Consider the following 19,889-nt stretch of genomic DNA (forward strand, 5'->3'; position numbering starts at 1 on the left):
TCACTACCAGAAAATAAACACCAACTTTATTAAACAATAGCAACAGAAAGGGTTTCCAATTTCTCAGCAGAAAAATAACCTGAAACCAGCACCACCTGGTGAGCGCTACAAGATCAAAAGCTCACGTCACATTTGGAGTCCCATGGCACCCCGCCACTGAGAGGGCCATCAAGGGCAAGTGCCATCAGCGGGGGCTAGAAGAACATGCTTTTCACTAGGGGTGGCTTCACTCCCAATTCCTCAGAGAGAAGGCTGAAAGGACCTTATTCTTGTTTAGGTCTTGGTGCAGAGAGATAGCAATGGGGAGAACAGAGCTAGGTCCTTGCATTCAAGAAAAATCATGAACCTATTCATTTCTGATCATTTGTCAGACTGCTCTCTGAAGAATCTTACTCCATCCCCAACCCATCTGGGTGTGGGAAGGAAAGGCTGGCAAGTGCCCATGCACTGGCTAGGCAGTTTGGGTGATGCTAGGCTTTGCTCCCTTTCTGCTGGTGGTAGATGTCTTTTCTGGCAGCCGCAGTAGCTCGATGGCAGGAGGCTGGGCTCACCTGCTCATCACCTCTTCTTGAAGCCGTATTTTTTACGTTCATAGAACAGATCTGTCTTAGAGCTCCCCAAATTGACAATCTTTGGGCAACCATCTCTCTGTGAAGTAAAACAGAAGAGTCAGTTAAGTCTTTGGGCTTGACTAAATGATGATTTTAAGATACAAATATGAGCTGGGCACTGGTGGCTCATACCTGTAATCCTAGTTGCTCAGAACACTTGCAGGATCTCAGTTCAAAGCCAGCCCGGAGAAAGAGAAGTCCATAAACTCTTATTTCTAATTAACCAGCAAAAAGCTGAAGTGGAATTGTAGCTCAAATGGTAGAGCACCAACCTTGAGTTTGTAAAAGCTAAGGGATGGTATCCAGGGACCAAGTCCCAGAACTGGCAGGCAAATAAACAAATGCAAAGGATCAAAGCAAACACAAAAATTAGTAAGTTAAAAACCAGGAGAGGGCTCAATGTGGCTGAATTTGTAAAGCCCTTGCCTACTGAGCTTGTACCTAAGTTCAAATCCTCAATACCTCAAGTTTGCTGGGTGCCAGTGGGTCATGCCTATAGTACTAGCTACTCAGTAAGCTAAAATCTGAGAATTGTGGTTTGGAGCCAGTCTGGGCAAAAAAATCTGGAGACTCTAATCAAGCTGGAACTGAAGGCCTGGTTCAAGTGGTAGAACACTAACCATGAGTGGAAAAGCTGAGGGAGAGCTTGAGGTTCTGAATTCAAGCTCCAGAACTGCTCACTACCCCCTGCCCCCAAAAGGGCACCTCTTACTGGCCAAAAGAATCTTGATTCTAAATATAGCAGCACCTGAGTCTTCTTGTCAGTTGTGGCACTCGAACTTGGAGCCAGAGTGCTGTCCCTAAGCTCTTTTGTTTGCTCAAGACTTGTGTTCCATCTCTTTGAGCTACAGGCTCCACTTCTGGTTTTCTGGTGATTAATTGGAGATAATCTCAGGGACTTTTCTGCTCAGGCTGGCTTTGAACTTTGATCCTCGGTTCACAGCCTCCTGAGTATCTAGGATCACAGGCCAGGTGAACCTCTGACACGTTCCTTCACCCTCATTCCCCTCAGTGAAGACACAGACATGACCGTGGAGGTAGAATGCACCTCGGAGAATGACAAGCATAAAATGCTCAGGGGTGAGACTGATGGGAACTTACTGTAAACATGTGGAAATGAAACGAGTCCTTTGTGTATAACTAACATAAGATAATACCACTACTAAACAATAATGCAAAAAGAGGGTGGAGAGCTGGATGTGTTGGCTTACTCCTGAGACTAGGAAGATGTTTGGAGGTAAGAGTTTAGAAGCCAGGTGTCGTGACACATGCCCACCATTCCAGATACGGTGGCAAGCAGAAAAAGGGGAAATCAGAATCCACATGTGGACCTAGGCAAAAAGTGAGACCCTGTTTCAAAAGTAATCACTACACTAGATGGGCTGGGAAGGTGGCTCAGTGGTACAGCACTTGTTTTGCATGCCTGAGACCCTGGGTTCGATACCTCAGCACCACATAAGCAAAAAAAAAAAAGCTGGAAGTGGCGCTGTGGCTCAAGTGGTAGAGCGCTAGCCTTGAGCTGAAGAGCTGAGGGACAGCGCCCAGGCCCAGAGTTCAGGCCCCATGACCGGACTCCCCCCCCCCCCAAAAAAAAGTAACCACTAGAACAAAAGGCTAGAGGTATAGCTCAAAGGTAGACTGCCTGTACAGTAAGCTAGCAAAGGAAAAAGATAAAAATACTAGAGGGACTGGGAAGATGGCTCAGTGGTTGAGTACTTGTCTTGCATGCATGAGGCCCTGGGTTCGATTCCTCAGCACCACATAAGCAAAAAAGCTGGAAGTGGCGCTGTGGCTCCAGTGGTAGAGCGCTAGCCTTGAGCTGAAGAGCTGAGGGACAGTGCCCAGGCCCAGAGTTCAGGCCCCATGACTGGCGGGAAAAAAAAAAAAAAAAAAATACTAGAGAATGGGCTGGGAAGGTGGCTCAGTGGTAGAGTGCTTGTCTTGCATGCATGAGGCCCTGGGTTCGATTTCTCAGCACCACATAAGCAGAAAAAGAAAAAAGCCGGAAGTGGGACTGTGGCTCAAGTGGTAGAGTGCTAGCCTTGAGCTGAAGAACTGAGGGACAGTGCCCAGGCCCAGAGTTCAGGCCCCACGACCGGACCCCCCCACCTCCCCCCCCCAAAATACTAGAGAATGGCTCAAGATAGAAGGACATTTTAAAGTTGAGAATATTTGCTTCCCTCCTTCCTTCCCTCCCTTCCCCATTTCTTGGGCCTGGGTACTGTCCGTGATCTTTTTGTGTTTGTGTCAGTTGTGGGGCTTGAACTCAGGGCCTTAGAGCTGTCCCTGAGCCTCTTTGTGCTCAAACTAGTGCTCTACGACTTTGAACCACAGCACAACTTCTAGTTTTTTGTTTTGTTTTTATTCGTCGTGGGCCTGAACTCTGTGCCTGGGCGCTGTCCCTCAGATCTTCAGCTCAAGGCTAGCACTCTACCACTTGAGCCACAGCACCACTTCCGGCTTTTTCTGCTTATGTGGTGCTGAGGAATCAAACCCAGGGCCTCATGCATGCAAGGCAAGCATTCTACCACTGAGCCACCTTCCTGGCCCTCTTTGGTTACTTTTCATTATTTTTTTCAATCCTGAGTTAAGCCTACGCAAGCCAAACTAAGATCCTCCTACCTGTTGCATAGGTAAGACTACAGTAATGTTACACACCATGCTGGGCTTATTATTATTATTATATTATTATTTTTGGGTCCAGTCGTGGCGCCTTAACTCTGGGCCTGGGTGCTGTCCCTCAGCTCTTCAGCTCAAGGCTAGTGCTCTACCACTAGAGCCACAGCGCCACTTCCGGCTTTTTTCTTTTTGCTCATGTGGTGCTGAAGAATTGAACCCAGGGCTTCACGCATGCAAGGCAAGCGCTCTACTAATGAGCCACCTTCCCAGCCCCTAGGCTTATTATTTGACCCGTGTGTGTTTGTGTGTGTGCGCGGGGAGGGGGGGGGTATTGTTTCTCTTCTTTGCCTAATGAAAAGTCATTTTCTCAGCAACTGTTTAATAAATACCAATGATGAAAAAAAAGATACTATACCAGTTTGGACAATTAACAGTATTACATTTTCTACCTGAAGCTTTACTTTTAATTAGCAACAGTAACATCAAACATCTCATGGAGACATTTCTACAAAGGTGTATAATATATTCCAATCTAACTCAATCCTTCATTCTCTCTTATTGAAACTTTAAAACCCTTCGAGCACCTAGTTCTTAGTAAAAGCACTGCTTGAGTCTACAGATTTCTTCTTTTTGTAAAAATTTTCACAAAGCCACATATAGCACAGTTGCAGCAACGTCAAGACATGCATGTTGGCTTTTTGTCTATTTTTTTTTTTTTATTGGTCAGTTGTGGGGTTTGAACTTAGGATTTGGGCGCTGTCCCAAGCTCTTTTGCATAAAGCTAGCAGTCTACCAGTTTGGGCCACAGCTCCACTTCTGGTTTTCTGGTGGTTAACTGGAGATAGTCTCACACACTTTCCTGCCTAGGCTGGCTATGAGCAGCCTCCAGAGTAGCTAGTGTTACAGGTGTGAGCCACCAGTGCCTGTCTCTTTTTTTCTTTTAGTGGTGCTGGGGACTAAACTCAAGGCTCCAGCTTGCTAGGCCATGTTTATACCACTTGAGCTAACCTCCAGTCCCCAGAGGGGAGCCAGGAGCCAGGAGATGCCAGGAATTCTAGCTCCTTAGGAGGCTGAGTTTGGGAGGATTACGGTTTTTGCTCAGGCAAAAGTATGAGATTCCTTCATCTCAATCGATAAGCTGGACATGGGAGTGCAGGCGTGCCATCTCATTTGTAAACCTTAGCTGCCATATCTATATCACACAGAATTCAGCAAGAACTCCAAAAAGCATTACTTGACTCTTGAGTTCAGTGCCTAGTATCACAAAGGGAGAATTAAAAAAAAAAAAAGTCCTCATAAACATGACTGCCATTTTTCTTATTGTCTAGTTGGGAGAGGTAGGAAGATGGTTCAGTTAGAGGGGGTTAAAATGCTGATGAACTAAGAAACTACCAATTGTTCTGTGGTGTCACAAGTAGCATCCCTGATTCCTGGTTACTCTCGCAGCTTGAAAAACTACAAATGAGGACACCTGGCTTAGCTTACCGGCCTCATTTTCTTATCAATTATGAAAGCTGCAGGAAGAGAACAATGATGGAAGTATTTTGTTGAGGGAAGGTTACCACATAGGAAAAAACATTGGGCACTTAATCTATGTGATGATCAGCAAGGACAAGAGGCTGGATCATGTCACTGACTGCGCTGTGTCCCTTGGAAACTAGTGCTAAGTAAATGTGAGCTACATGCCTTCTCAAATATCTTCAGAACCTTCCCATATAATGGGAAGCAGGGGAAGGGACATCTAGACTAATTTTCAGTGACAGAATGAGGCAGAAGGATTCAAAGGTATCAGGTCACCCATAATGTACCAACAAGCCAGACAGCGATTAACATTAGGCATTCTCTGCTTGCAAGTTTATGCCAGCTAAATACTCAATATAAACGTGTCAAAGTTTAAGAAAGTCTTGTTCTTAAAATGGACTCTACGGGTAGTTGAAGAATTGCTTGTTAAAAAAAAAAAAAAATTGCTTGTAGTCAGGCACCAGTGGCTCATATCTGTAATCCCAGCTACTCAGGAGGCTGAGATCTGAGGATCATGGTTTGAAGCCAGCCTGGGCAGGAAAGCCTGAGATTCTTTTTTTTTTTTTTGGGGGTGGGGTGGGGGTGGTCATAGGGCTTGAACTCTGGGCCTGGGCACTGTCCCTCAGTTCTTCAGCTCAAGGCTAGCACTCTACCACTTGAGCCACAGCACCACTTCTGGTTTTCTGGTGGTTTATTGGAGAAGAGTCTCACAGACTTTTCTGCCTGGGCTGGCTTTGAACTTTGATCCTCAGATCTCAGCCTCCGTAGTAGCTAGGATTACAGGTGTGAGCCACTGGCAGCCGGCTATGAGATTCTTGTCTCCAACTAACCAGAAAACCAGAAGTGGTGAGATGGTTCGAAGTGGTGGAGGGACAGTGCCTAGGCCCTGAGTTTCAGCCCCATGCCCAACAACAAGAACAAAAGAATTGCTTGTATCTTCTCTTCACTGCTTGTACACTGTAAGTAAGTAATTAACTATAACATACTGTTCCTATGTGTCTGTTGGGGTGGGGGGGCGCTCAGGACTCCAACGAACCCTATATAGGGTAACACCAAAACACATACAGCATACTTGAATTGTAAGTTCGGGATTGTAGTGAGAACCAAAAAAGAGAGACAAATAAAAGAAACAAAATCCATTCCCTTGAAGGAGTATCATTTACTTGGTGAACTAGCTTCACACTGAAGGAAATCAGAATATGATGCTAGTCTAAGGTAAAGAAATGCAAATCAGAGTTTCAAACAGGACAGGGTACAAACCACCAACTGAAATTATGTTTAATACTTTATGACCTTTCTTGTTGTCGTACACAGAAGAGTAATGGTGTAGGAAATAAGTATGACAAGATGGTTCATGCCTGTCATCCTAGCACTCAGCAGGCCTAGGCAAGAGTACTTTGAGTTGAAGTCAAACTGGGATTACACAGGAGACCCTATGTAAACAGACAAGACACACAGAGTCTCATTTGGCTTGTGTACTGGGGGCAGGCAGCATCTAAATGTATAGACTGCTGAGGTGGCCGGGCTGTTTCTCCTCATATAAGAACACACCCAGAGGATTTATATGAAGTCCAGTATGATGTAATATCGACACCACAGGGTGTAGCTACACAGCCTAGTTTGTCACTTATAGCTAGGAGGACTGTAAAAATGGGGACAATAACAATGATTCCTATTTAACAAAATTACTGTGAGGAACAAGGAAGATAGCATCGACAAACTACCTGTACTCTGCTCATGGAACAGAAGCATATATTTTGCCTTATGCTAGATTAGGCAAGCCAATACTATTAGTCTAGTAGGCTACATATAATTCCTCATAGTCTGTCACAAGAATAAAAAGCTTGCCAGGCGCTGGTGGCTCACGCCTGTAATCCTAGCTACTCAGAAGGCTGAGATCTGAGGATCGTGGTTCAAAGCCAGCAAGGGCAGAAAAGTCCTGTGAGACTACAATTAACCCACTAAAAAACCAAAGTGTTGGGCTGGGAATGTTAGTGGTAGACTGCTTGCCTAGCATGCATAAAGCCCTGGGTTTGCTTCCTCAGTACATGAACAGAAAAAGTTGGAAGTGGAGCTGGGGCTGAAGTTGTAGAGTGCTAGCCTTGAGCAAAAGAAGCTCAGGGACAGTGCTCAGGCCCTGAATTCAAGTCCCAGGACTGTCAAAAAAAACAAAAAACAAACAAAAAACCAAAAACCCGAAGTGTTGTTGTGGCTCAAACCTGTAATCCTGGCTACTCAAGAACTTGAGATCTGAGGATTGTGGTTTAAAGCCAGCCAAGGTAGACAAATTTGAGACTTACCTACAATTAACCAGCAAACCTAGAAATAAGAGAGGTAGCTCAGGTGGTAGATTGCCAGCCTTAAGCAAACAACCAACACACAAAACTAAGCAAGCAAGAGTGTGAAGCCCTAGGTTCAAGCCCCCAATCCCAACACAGACACACATAAAGCTGATTATTCATGGTCATCCCTCAGAAACCCAGTTGCTGGTATAAATCTAAGGTAAAAGTCTAAACTGTGCTCTGGTACACTTCTGTAAGCCTTTGGCTCTGATAGTTGAATGATACTAACCAGGCAGTCCCTATACATAATGTTAAAAGACAAAAATGAAGACCCACCATCAATTTTGTAACACTACATAAAGGAATTCTTTAACCATTTGATGTTGAAAGCAACAAGAATTACCTCAAACCTAATTTTTCAGACTTAAAAGTCTTTAATGACTATAAATTCAAAAGCAAGCTGCATGTTGTGGAACATACTTGTAACATTGGGAGGTGGGGAGGACCAGGAGCAGGGGCTGAATCAGAAGGACCACAAAAACAGGCCAGCTCTGGCCATCTACTAAGACAGACGGAGACAGACAGGAAGAGAGAGGGAGAACATTACAGACAGAGTAGCTATTATATACCAAATGCAGGATGTCATTTCTGAATAAGAATCACAGAGCCAGCGAGATTACCAATGACTCCCACCTGTAATTCTAGCTTACTCAGGAGGCTGAGATCTGAGGATTGTGGTCAAAGCTAGTCCAGGCAGGAAAAGCTGTGAAACTCTTCTCTCAAGTCAGAAGTAAAGCTGTGGCTCAAGTGGCAGAGTGCTGGCTTGAGCAAAAAAGCTCAGGGATAGTACCTAGGTCCTAAGTTCAAGTCCTAGAACCTACACACACACACACACACACACACACAAAACATAATCACAAAGCGACATCAAAGAAATAGTGAGGGCTCTCCAAATTGTTGGTGTTGAAAAAGATTTGCTTCATTTGCATTTTTACCCTTGATGTAGCCTTTTATTGTGCTACACTCAGTTTGGCTCAGAGAACTTGAAGAAGAAATTATAACCTAGGTGATTAGCTAAACATCATAATCTCCACAGACGAGAGGAGATTTATGTGGATGGCAGAGTATTACAAAATATAAGGAGAAAAAGTCAGACGGAAAATTCCGTCCACACTCACATCCTTCTCCTGGATAGTGCACTCTTTACAATAGTAGGCGTCAGAGACTCCAGGGCCTCCACAGATGACACAGCGGCCCTGGTAAGATCCATAGTTACACTCATCACAAATGCGCACCAGGGTGCAAGGGCGCACATAGGAGTCACAGATCACACACTTGCCATCACCTGTAAGGAAAAGGGAATGGAACCATGTTGATTAGTAGGTACTTCCTGCCCTTCTCCTCCTAAGGGGAAATAGACCAGTCTTCCTTTGACAGTGATTTTGGGGTCCTCCATTACTTTAGCTTAAGACTTACCTATTCACTATTATCTCAAATCCCTTTCATAGGTGCTCGTGGTGTTGTGTGGTGCATCCCTACTTTAGGAGGTGAGCTACACTGGCAATGCTTTCTTCTCCAAATCTAAACATGCAATGTTTAAAATGAGCAAGCTGAAATGGGAAGATGGAGGGAGCCTGTGGTTGCTGCCTGGTGTATTCAGTGTTCACGTCCTTCCAAGTACATGCACTCACAAACTTTTTTTGGTGTGTGTGGTTTCTTTTTTTTTTTTTTTTGGGTCCGGTCGTGGGGCCTGAACTCTGGGCCTGGGCACTGTCCCTCAGCTGTTCAGCTCAAGGCTAGCGCTCTACCACTTGAGCCACAGTGCCACTTCCGGCTTTTTTCTTTTTGCTTATGTGGTGCTGAGGAATCGAACCCAGGGCCTCAGGCATGCAAGGCAAGCACTCTACCACTGAGCCACCTTCCCAGCTCGTGTGTGTGGTTTCTTTGAAAACAACTACTTGCTGGCTCCACAGAAACTGCATGGGAGGAGTAGGGTGTGGGAGGACGCGTTGCACTCACATTTTTCACACAGTCTTCCGATGGCTGCAAGGTCAGAGAAAGTAAAAAAGTACAATTAGCATGGAAGTTTTGACGAAACAGGAAGTACATTCTCGAACGGAGGGGTAGGGAGCGTCTCAACGGCTAATGAGTCCTGCAGGATAGCTATCCGAACCAAGCCCACATCCCCAAACCAACTCCAGGCCCAGGAACTCCGAGATCGTCCCCCCAAACTTGGCCCAGACGCCCCGGCGGCCAGCTTCCAACTTCCGGCCGCGCGGCCGCAAAACAGCGCGCGCTCTTACAATAGCCGAGGCGGCGAGGCGGCCGCCTCCAAGCTAAGATCCAGGGGAGGAGGTGTGTACGCCTAAGCCCCCGACATCCTACTATCAGCCCCACTCGGACAGTCCGGGGCAGGGCACTCTCTCACCAACACCGGCCTGCTTGCGGCAGAAGATCAAATCAGGATGATGTTTAGCCATAACTCCTTCATTAGCCGGCTACCGGAAGCTTCTAGGAACATCCGCTTGACCCTTAACCTTCATTGTCCCTACCTCCAGGTTACGGGGATTGGTCTTTGGAGCTTCCATCAGTTTTCTATCTTCGAGCCAAATCCCGTTCACATTCACGCGAGTTTTCATAGCTGTGAGGCCCTAGGTCCTAGCAGGTTCGTAAAAGTTGTAAGATTCTGCCCCGGATTTGAAAGGCACAGTTTAATTTTTAATTACACGTATTCACTCTCAGTATTTTCTCCTGCAAGTGCTTTTTTTCTGGTGCTGGAGCTTGGACGCCGGGCCCCAGGCAGACTCCTGTAAGCGTTTTATAGACTCTTCTCTTCCGAGGCCAGTTTCTCACACGTGAGCCCCGCCCACTGCGCTCGCAGGGTTCCGGCGCCTTGGAAAAGCCCCGCCTTCACCCTGATGCGTTGCCCTTAAGCCACGCCCCCACAACCGTCTTTAAATGAGCGTTGTAGAACGTCACTTTTACGCGACCTCATCTTTGTCAGTGCACAAAATGGCGCCTTACAGCCTACTGGTGACCCGGTTACAGGTGAGCGAGCTTAGGGCTGTGTGGACTCCCGGGGGCGGGATTGCCTTCTACTGTGCCTGCGGCGGTGGGCGAGGCTAGGCTGGGCAGGTCGGATCTCGAGCCGGTTTCGTGCGTTCTCTCGGGTGGCATCCACCTCCGGTTCTCCCTTGTCCTAGGTCAAAGCGTCCCCGGCCCAGTCAGCTCCTCTGGTCCTTCTCCCGCCCTGCCCGCAGCATAGGTCTTAGCAGCGGCGGGCTGGTGAAGAGTGGGGGCACTGCTTCTTCCATGTCGAAGACCACATTTCCCTCTGCCTAGGGTGTCTCGGTTCCTCAAGGTGAGGACAAGGTGACTGGGGGCGCAGCGGCTGTGGAGCCCTCGGGGCCCAGTGCCTGATTCCCGCACTTCCCTCCTCAGTAGCAGAGATGAGCTAGACTTGTGATCTACAGTTGCTAGGCCTGGAGTCTACAGAAGCTCGTTCTGTCATGCCACCTTTTGAGGACGCTGCGGCACAGAGTGCCAAGAATGGGAAAATGTTCTCCCTGGTCCCAACGTAATAAAGTTATGATAACTGTAATTTCTCACCATTGAATCAAAATTCAAGGTTGTTTTAATACTTCTAATGGCATTTGGCTTACATATTCATCTGGTGAGATGGATGTCAGATGATCTATCCCATTTGATAGTAACAAAACTTAAAGAAAGTAGATGAACGTTCTGGCTGTCAGAACTCAGAGTTGTAACCTGAGCAATGACTGTACATCCCACCTATTTTTGTTCTTATCAGTCTACTGTGACAGAACGTGTGGGATGTAGTCATTTAGATTTTTTGTTTGTTTTTTCCCTAGTCCTAGGGACTGAATTCATTGTCTGGGCACTGTTCCTGAGCTTCTTTTGCTTAAGGCTAGTGCTCTACCACTTGAGCCACAACGTCACTTCTGGCTTTTTCTGCTTATGTGATACTGAGAAATCAAACCTGGGGCTTCATGTGTGCTTGGCAAGCACTATACCACTAAGCCACATTCCCAGCCTAAGATGCAGTATTTTTGTTGTTGTTGTTGTTTTTGTTTTTGGGGTCCGGTCGTGGGGCCTGAACTCTGAGCCTGGGCGCTGTCCCTCAGCTCTTCAGCTCACGGCTAGCGCTGTACCACTTGAGCCAAAGCGCCACTTCGGGCTTTTTGCTTTTTGCTTATGTGGTGCTGAGGAATCGAACCCAGGGCCTCAGGCATACAAGGCAAGCGCTCTACCACTGAGCCACCTTCCCAGACCTAGATGCAGTATTTTTGAGCTGACATTCAGTTGCTTTTCAAATACTGGGTGGGAGGATCGGAAGACTCAACAGTTTGACCTTGACTTTCCTGTTAGGAGACATCTAGAAAGTTGACTGTCAGATAGTTTTTTCACTCCTACCTTGTGAAGTGCTATATTTAGAAGTTCAATAGCAAATGTGTATTTGTGAATAAAAACGTAAAAAAGTATCTGTAGATATTTTCTATCAACTATTTAGGGTGAACTTTGTGACTCTTCTTTGGATTGAGTGGCACAACTTTGAATGTAGAATTAAGTTATGGCTGTACTCTCAGGAGGCATTGAAGTTTTTTTTCCCCATCACATTGCTTTTTTAAAATTTTAAATTATTTATCTGAAAATACTTATTTGAATTCTGGACAAAAAGAAAGAATTTGTGCCTAATTATCTCTTCAGGTCCTTTAAGTCTACAGATTAGTAGTGTGCAAATAGTTGTTTTTCTTTTTTTCTCTGTCTGTCTGTCTGTCTGTCTCTCTTTTTTTGGGTGTGCTGGTCTTGGAGCTTGAACTCAGGACCTTAACACTTTCTCTTAAGCTTGCTTGTTTGCTTCCTTTCTTTTTTCTTTTTCTTTTTGTCAGTTGTAGGGCTTGAACTCACAGTCTGGGTGCTGCCTCTGAGCTCTTTTGCTCAAGCCTAGCACCCTACCTCTTTGAACCACAGCTCCATTTCCGGCTTTTTCTGTTTATGGGGTAATGAGGAATTGAACCCAGGCTTCATGTATGCTAGGCAAGCACTCTACCACTAAGCCACATTCTCATTCCCTAGAGAATGATCTTTATTATACAGTTGTTTATTGAGGACCTGGATTACTTATAATGTGATGAGTAAGTAGAATATTAATGTATTTACAGCTACGTAGTCCAACTCCCCAGCCCCCCCCCCCCCCTTTTTTTTAAATACAGAATTTAAGACCTTGAAAGACTGAGTGACTACCAGTAGCAGAATCAGTATTAAAAGCCAGGTCTCCTTGCTCAACTGAGGTGAATGAAAAGAACTAAACAATTAACATTACACCACTGTACTTCCCCTCCCCCAGTAGCCAGCCTGTTTCAAGTTGACCAGCTAACCCTCTCTTCTCAGAACTTCTTATGTCTTACCTCTTTTGTGCTTAGATATTTGAGGAGAGACAGTTGCTGCCTTAGTTGTCATATATCCTGAGTCCTGTTGACATAGTGGATTTATTCCCTTTTGCCCACATAATTTCTTGAGCACCCACTGCTTGCTTTAAAAAAACAAGTCTTTAAAAATTTTTTTGGAGGGGCTGGGAAGGTGGCTCAGTGGTAGAGTGCTTGCCTTGCCTGCATGAGGTCCTGGATTTGATTCCTCAGCACCACATAAGCAGAAAAAGCCGGAAGTGGTGCTGTGGCTCAAGTGGTAGAGTGCTAGCCTTGAGCTGAAGAGCTGAGGGCCAGCGCCCAGGCCCAGCGTTCAGGCCCCATGACCTACCAAAAAAAAAAAAAAAAAAATTCGGGGAGGGGGACTGGGAATGTGGCTCAGTGGTAGAGTGCTTGCCTAGCATGTATGAGGCCTTGGGTTCAGTTCCTCAGTACCACATAAAATAATGATAATAATAAAATTTTAAAATAAATATATATATTTTTTTGGTTGGTTATGGGGCTTGAATTCTGGGCCTGGGTGCTGTCCCTCAATCCTCAGCTCAAGGCTAATGCTCTACCACTTGAGCCATAGTGCCACTTTTAGTTTTCTGGTGGTTTATTGGAGGTAGGAATCTCATGGACTTTTCTGCACTGGCTGGCTTTGAGCCATGATCCTCAGATCTCAGTCTCCTGAGTAGCTAGCATTAAAGATGTGAGCCACCGGCACCTGGCTTTAAAATCTTAAAAAAAAAATAAATTTTTTTTTTTTTGATAATACTGTGGGTTAACCTCAGGGCCTTAACAAGTGCCCTGTGCTTGAACAGTTCCTTCAGCCTATTTTACTTTAGGATATTTTTCAGATAAGGTCTCATTTTTTGCCTGAGTTGGGCTTGTACTTGAAGTCTCTTAACTATATCTCCCAAGCAGCCAGGATATATATATATATATATATTTTTTTTTTTAATGCTCTTGGCTGATATGAGATAAAGGTAGATGATAGAGTGATGACTCATTACTGTCATGAAGAGTTGCAAGCATCAAACATATATCTTACTGTGTACTGGTAATAGCTCATGACTCTCCAGGCTATAGTAGACCTATCTGAGCTTTTTGTATAATTGAAGAAACAGGATTAGAGGAAACATAGTGTGGACTCTAGCATTAGACCATCTGGGTTTGAGTCCTGGCTCTAAGTTTTAAGAAGCTATGGCCTTGAGCAGACTCTCTAGTACTATATACTAACGTGTAAGATACTATAATAATAGTACATCTTTAAAAGTTATGTAGTAGTTTTAAAGTATTTAGAATTGTACCTGGAACTAGTAAGTGTTAAATTCTCATTTAAAGAAAATATTAGTCAGGTGTCTATTGCTCTTTCCCCTAGCTACTCAGGAGTCTGAGATCTGAGGGTTGCAGTTTGAAGTCAGCTTGGCAGAAAAATCTGTGAGACTCTTATTTCCAATTAACCACCAAAAAGAGCTGGAAGTGGGGCTGTGATTCAAGTGATAGAGCGCTGGCCTTGAGCATATAGCTTGGGGACAGCTCCCAAGCCTGAGTTCAAGCCCTCTGCCTGCCCTTACTCCAGAAAATTCTTCTTCATAGGACTTACTACTAGTTGTTTGCAGATGTGATTCAGATCTGCACATTATTGATTCCAGAGCCTGAAGCTAGCTATTGGCACTGTACGGCTTCCCAGTAGCATCAAGACTCAGAGTTGGGCCAAGGAATTCTTTATGCTCCATAACTTGTAAATGGTGCTAAGCTCAACATGTACTTTTTTTTTTTTTTTTGCCAGTCCTGGGGCTTGAACTCAGGGCCTAGGCACTGTCTCTGAGCTTACTTTGCTCAAAGCTAGCGCTCTACCACTTGAGCAATAATGCCACTGTTTAGAGTGGCACTGATGAATTGAACCCAGGGCTTCATGCATGCTAGGAAAGCACTCTACCACTGAGCCACCTTCCCAGCTTATCAGGAGGCTTTTTAGTCTATATGAGTTGTAATAGGAGAGTGAGATTGTACCTTTTTTTTTTTTTTGTCGGCCATGGGGCTTGAACTCTGGGTCTGGGCGCTGTCCCTCAGCTCTTCAGCTCAAGGCAAGCGCTCTACCACTTGAGCTACAGTGCCACTTCCAGTTTTCTGGTGGTTTATTGGAGATAGGAGTCTCACGGTCTCTCCTGCCCGGGCTGGCTTTGAACCGCGATCCTCAGATCTCAGCCTCCTGAGTAGCTAGGATTACAGGCGTGAGCCACCAGCGCCCGGCTGAGATTGTACCTTTTATCATATGTACACGAAGTACACACTTTCCCTCATCCCACCTTTCCCTTCCCAACCATCAAGGCCCTAATGCTCTTCTTCTGTGTCTTGCTTGGGCCTGTCCCTTTGTGCTGTGCTTTTGTGTTGTTCCTGTCATTTAAAAGTATGACTGCAGGGCTGGGAAGGTGGCTCAGTGGTAGAGCGCTTGCCTTGCATGCCTGAGGCCCTGGGTTTGATTCCTCAGCACCACATAAGCAGAAAGAAAAAAAGCCGGAAGTGGCACTGTGGCTCAAGTGGTAGAGTGCTAGCCTTGCGCTGAAGAGCTGAGAGACAGAGCCCAGGCCGAGTTCAGGCCCCTCAACCGGACCCCCCCCCCCCAAAAAAAAAAAAAAAATGACTGCATTCATGAAGGGAGCTACAGAGCTGATTTAACCCAGGGCCCAATGTGGAAGAGCCCTGTGGCTACCGAGACGTTGTTTGGAAAACTGTCACCCATTGAGCAGATGCAGGAGGAGGACATGCTGAGGGCTAGCCTCAGTACCGACTCAGCCCCCTGTCTGGTACACTAGTGGATGTTTAGTCTACTACTGTTGTAGCCGCCAGTCCAAGCCTGGAGAATTAGGAGCCTAGAACTAGGACAGAAGAAGGTCTTGTTATATTGCCTTATTTGCCCTTCACAATGACCCTAAGATGCCAGTATTACTGGCCTGTTTTCATAATTATGAAACTGAGGTCCAGAGAAGGGAAATAACTCAGCTGAGGTCACAACTTGCTCTCAGCAGACCCAGATGCTAATGCAGATGTGTTGGACTGCAGAACTCAGGCTTTCTCCCATGGAGCCAGTCTGTTTCCCCAGAGCACTCCCCCGAGGGAAGAGGGTAGAGCCATATCTCTGTGCCCTAAGCTCAGTATACAGGACACAGTTCAGTTGGCCCCGGCGTGGCACATCAGGGTGTATGTCTCTTTGGGACTATGGTTGCCTCTGCCCCAGATACCAGCCCGGCAGAGGTGTGGGTCACACAGAGGCAGCTTTAGTCCTGGCCTGAGCTCACAGGTCCCCTGTGGCGCTTACAGCTGAGGCCTGTCTTCATTGTGCTGGTGCAGTGCTGCTGCTCAGGATTTGTATGCAGCTCAGTGTGCCTGGAGTCTGCTGCTGAAGCTAACAGCAAAGAATTAGGCAGCTGAGTGAATCCATCAGGAACCCCTTAAAGGAACCCCTGCCGCCTTTGCTGCCCATTTAGACTGTGACTGGAGGGAGATAGCTGCTTACGCCCTTCCAAGCCTCTGGGAAGGACTGTATCACTTTTGTTCCTGCCAGTTGCATAGCAACCAAGCTAGCTGATCGCCTGCCGGCAGGAGGGAGCTATTTGGCTTTGGAGTCTTAGGAGAGGATGTGGGAGAAAATGGTTAGAAACCACAGCAGAAGTGTGGGAAGACATCTCTCCTCCAGAGGGAGGTGACTGACAGGCATTCCTGTGTTCCCCACCTGGGAGAGGCTTCTCTGCTAGGAAGGGCTGGATGGTTAAGAGCTCTAAGGATGAACTGCAGAAGGTCATGGCCAGAAGAACCAGAGTATGATCTCATCAAAGTCTCTGAGGTGAAATGGGCTGTCCTAAAAGGTAGTGAGTGAGTCCTTGCCAGTGGAGACAGCCCACCTACATGGTGGTGATGTGGTTAGGCCTTCATTCATGCACAGTATAAGAGACCTTCTCAGCTTCATTTTCACTCTGAGGTCCTGGTGCTTGGGATCTGCTCTGTGGCTCTGGTCTTTAGTGGCCAGGAAGGGAGATGTGGAAAGTGTTGTGGGAAAACAGCCTGCAGTTCTCAAGCTACAGGCAGGCAGTGGGTTTGTAGTAGCATCTCATCTTAGGAGTACTGAGTAATACTTACATACTTTTTTTTTTTTTTGGGTCCGGTCGTGGGGCCTGAACTCTGGGCCTGGGCGCTGTCCCTCAGCTCTTCAGCTCAAGGCTAGCACTCTACCACTTGAGCCACAGCACCACTTCCGGCTTTTTTCTTTTTGCTTATGTGGTGCTGAGGAATCGAACCCAGGGCCTCGAGCATGCAAGGCAAGGGCTCTACCACTGAGCCACCTTCCCAGCCCCTACTTACACATGTTGATGTTTGCCTGGAGTCCAGCTACCAAGCTCTGTGCTCTGGTGTGTTTTCTCCTAATGCACTACAATATATTCATAAAAAGTTCCTGTAGCTCAAAGTGGCAGAACCTTGAGCAGAAAAGCTCAGGGACAGCACCCAAACCCTAGATTCAAGGCCCACAGCTAACAAAAAATAAAAATAATAAATTTGGCCCAGAATGCAGCTTTGTAGTAGAGTGCTTGCCTAGCATGCACGAAGCCCTGGTTCGATTCCTCAGTACCACATGCACAGGAAAAGCTGGAAGTGGTGTTGTGGCTCAGGTGGTAGAGTGCTAGCCTTGAGCAAAAGAAGCTCAGGGACAGTGCCCAGGCCTGAGGTCAAGCCCCAGGACTGGCAATAAACAAATAAATAAAATCCATTTTTAAAAAGTTCCCTTCTTGGGGCTGGGAAGGTGGCTCAGTGGTAGAGCGCTTGCCTTGCATACATGAGGCCCTGGGTTCGATTCCTCAGCACCACATAAGCAAAAAGAAAAAAGCCGGAAGTGGCGCTGTGGCTCAAGTGGTAGAGCTCTAGCCTTGAGCTGAAGAGCTGAGGGACAGCACCCAGGCCCAGAGTTCAGGCCCCAAGACCGGACCCAAAAAAAAAAAAAAGTTCCCTTCTTGATTTCTAGCCCTGTCTCTACTGGTAGAAATTTTGTTTATCATTCTAGGCTTTTCTCTTTGTAGCATTATTATTATTTGCACTACTGGGGTTGAAACTCAGGACCTTGCACTTGGCAGACTGGTACTCTACTAGTCCTATCCTCAGCCCCCCACCCCCTCTTTTTGTGTGTGTGTGTGATTAATTGGAGCTAAAAATCTCAAGACTTTCTCTTGAGTACTTTCTTGCCTATGCTGGCTTTGAACCATGATCCTCAGACCCCAGCCTCCTGAGTACCTAGGATTACAGGTGTGAGCCACCTGTACTTGGCTTATTTTGTGCCTTTTAAAAGGTTTTTTTTAAGGGCTGGAAAGGTGGCTCACTGGTAGAGTGCTTGCCTTGCATGCATGAAGCCCTGGGTTTGATTCCTCAATACCAATAAGCAGAAAAAGCCAGACATGGCACTGTGGCTCAAGTGGTAGAGCGTTAGCCTTGAGTTGAAGAGCTGAGGGACAGCACCCAGGCCCAGAGTTCAGGCCCATGACCAACAGAAAAAAAACAAACATTTTTTTAAAATCAGGAAAGTGGAAGGCAGTTGTTGGGGAAGAGGATGGGGCAAGCGGGGAATGGAGATGAGTGACGAGACTGGAGAGTGAAGGTGATCTGCGCATCTAAATTTATATATGAAAGTCTCATAGTGAAACTAATTTTGTGTAATCCTACATATACTACTAAAACAAGAATATTATTTCCATTTGCTTTTCTAAGGTAAAAATGCTTTCTTTTTTTCTCTTTTTTTTTTTTTTTGGGGGGGGGGTGTCTGGTCGTGGGGCCTGAACTCTGGGCCTGGGCGCTGTCCCTCAGCTCTTCAGCTCAGGCTAGCACTCTACCACTTGAGCCACAGCGCCACTTCCAGTTTTTTTTCTTATGTGGTGCTGAGGAATCGAACCCAGGGCCTCGAGCATGCAAGGCAAGTGCTCTACCACTGAGCCACCTTCCCAGCCCCTAAAAAATGCTTTCTTACAATATCAAGTGAAAAAAATTTAAACATAAAGTATGACTGCACATGGGATGTTAGTGGCTCACACCTGTAGCCCTAGCTACCCAGGAGGCTGAGATCCGAGGATCATGGTTTGAACACAGCCTGGGCAGAAAAGTCCAAGATATGAATCTCAAATTAACTACCAAGAAGTATGGAAGTGGAGCTGTGGCTCAAGTGTTAGAGTGCTGTCCTTGAGCTAAAAGCTCACAGTCAGTGCCCAGCCCCAGGACTGATACAGGGAGACAGAGAGGCAGAGAGCAGGGGGGAGGGGGCATGCTGCTTATGGCAGAGAAGGAACCGCCCTCATCCTCATCTCTGTGAAGGGAGAGATAGAGCCTAACTGCCTAGTGAACCTTTGCACTGTGAGCTAGCCATGCGAAGCACTTTATGTGGAAGCACTTTATGTGGATTATTTCATTTGTTGTTAACACTACAGAATTTACCTCCCTTTTCACTACAGTCAACTTAGACTTGGGGACATTAGGTAACTTTCCCAGGGTCATAGCAGGTATATGGTGGGACTGAGTTGGGCAGTAGGGTTAAGTACTCTCAGTCTGACCTGTCACAGTGCTGGAGTGCTGGGAAAGGTAGGCTAAGGGAGGAGGGACTAGTAGCAGACTGACAGAGAGACTTGAGCTTCATCCTGGATTCATTGTATACCAAGTTCACACCTCTGACTTAACTCACTGGAATAACAGTTGCTTTGTACTGTTGCAGTGTGTTTTCAAAACAGGCTCGAAGGGGCTTGTCCCAGAGCCCATGCTTAATAAGGAATTGCATTTATTTTTATTCTGAGAGTAGAAGTGCAACACCTATAGCTAATCTTTTTATAAATATGAGGGATACATGGTCTGTGAATGAATGACACTTGGTGTCCTTGTCCTTGAAATCAGTCTACAGGAAAACAGAATACATCCCTTGACAAGAGGCCACCTGGAAGGTGAAAGGCTCTTCCTTTCCTGCTGCCATTTCTTTGGAGTCATTTATTCTTCCTGGTTACAGTTACCCTGTGAATGTCACCCACAGGTTAAAGTTCACAACATACTCCATCCTAGCAATCATTTACCTGCTGCTACATAACAAACTGCCTTTAAGAGTAGAGGTGCAGGGGCTGGGGAGGTGGTTCAGTGGTAGAGCGCTTGCCTTGCATGCATGAGGCCCTGGGTTCGATTCCTCAGCACCACATAAGCAGAAAAAGCTGGAAATGGTGCTGCGGCTCAAGTGGTAGAGCGCTAGACTTGAGGTGAAGAGCTGAGGGACAGCGCCCAGGCCCAGAGTTCAGGCACCATGACTGGCAAAAAAAAAAAAAAAAGCCAAATGAATGCAAGGCCCTGAGTTCATGCCCTATTACACACACACACACACACACACACACACACACACACACACACACACA

At 46.3% G+C, this 19,889-nt stretch overlaps 2 protein-coding genes across 5 annotated transcripts in view; one reads left to right on the forward strand and one right to left on the reverse strand.

Moving 5' to 3' along the window:
• Phf5a (PHD finger protein 5A) lies at positions 1–9,561 on the reverse strand. The gene is made up of 4 exons (XM_042698015.1): positions 9,462–9,561; positions 9,053–9,076; positions 8,212–8,378; positions 1–648 (listed from the first exon to the last, which is right to left on the reverse strand). Exons 1-4 carry the CDS (start codon positions 9,511–9,513, stop codon positions 559–561), a joined length of 333 nt encoding a protein of 110 aa, XP_042553949.1. The 5' UTR covers positions 9,514–9,561; the 3' UTR covers positions 1–558.
• Positions 9,562–9,984: 423 nt separating this feature from the next.
• Positions 9,985–19,889, forward strand: part of Aco2 (aconitase 2) — a 59,779-nt gene continuing 49,874 nt past the window's right edge. For all 4 annotated transcript variants that reach the window (XM_042697868.1, XM_042697867.1, XM_042697866.1 and 1 more), the window contains exon 1: positions 9,985–10,081. In XM_042697868.1, coding sequence (XP_042553802.1) covers positions 9,992–10,081 — 90 coding nt within the window. In that variant the 5' untranslated portion in view covers positions 9,985–9,991. The remainder of the gene's footprint in view (positions 10,082–19,889) is intronic.

This window comes from Dipodomys spectabilis, unplaced genomic scaffold (genome assembly GCF_019054845.1).
Source record: "Dipodomys spectabilis isolate Male_0828 unplaced genomic scaffold, ASM1905484v1 ptg000230l, whole genome shotgun sequence".
Taxonomy (NCBI): Eukaryota; Metazoa; Chordata; class Mammalia; order Rodentia; family Heteromyidae; genus Dipodomys; species Dipodomys spectabilis.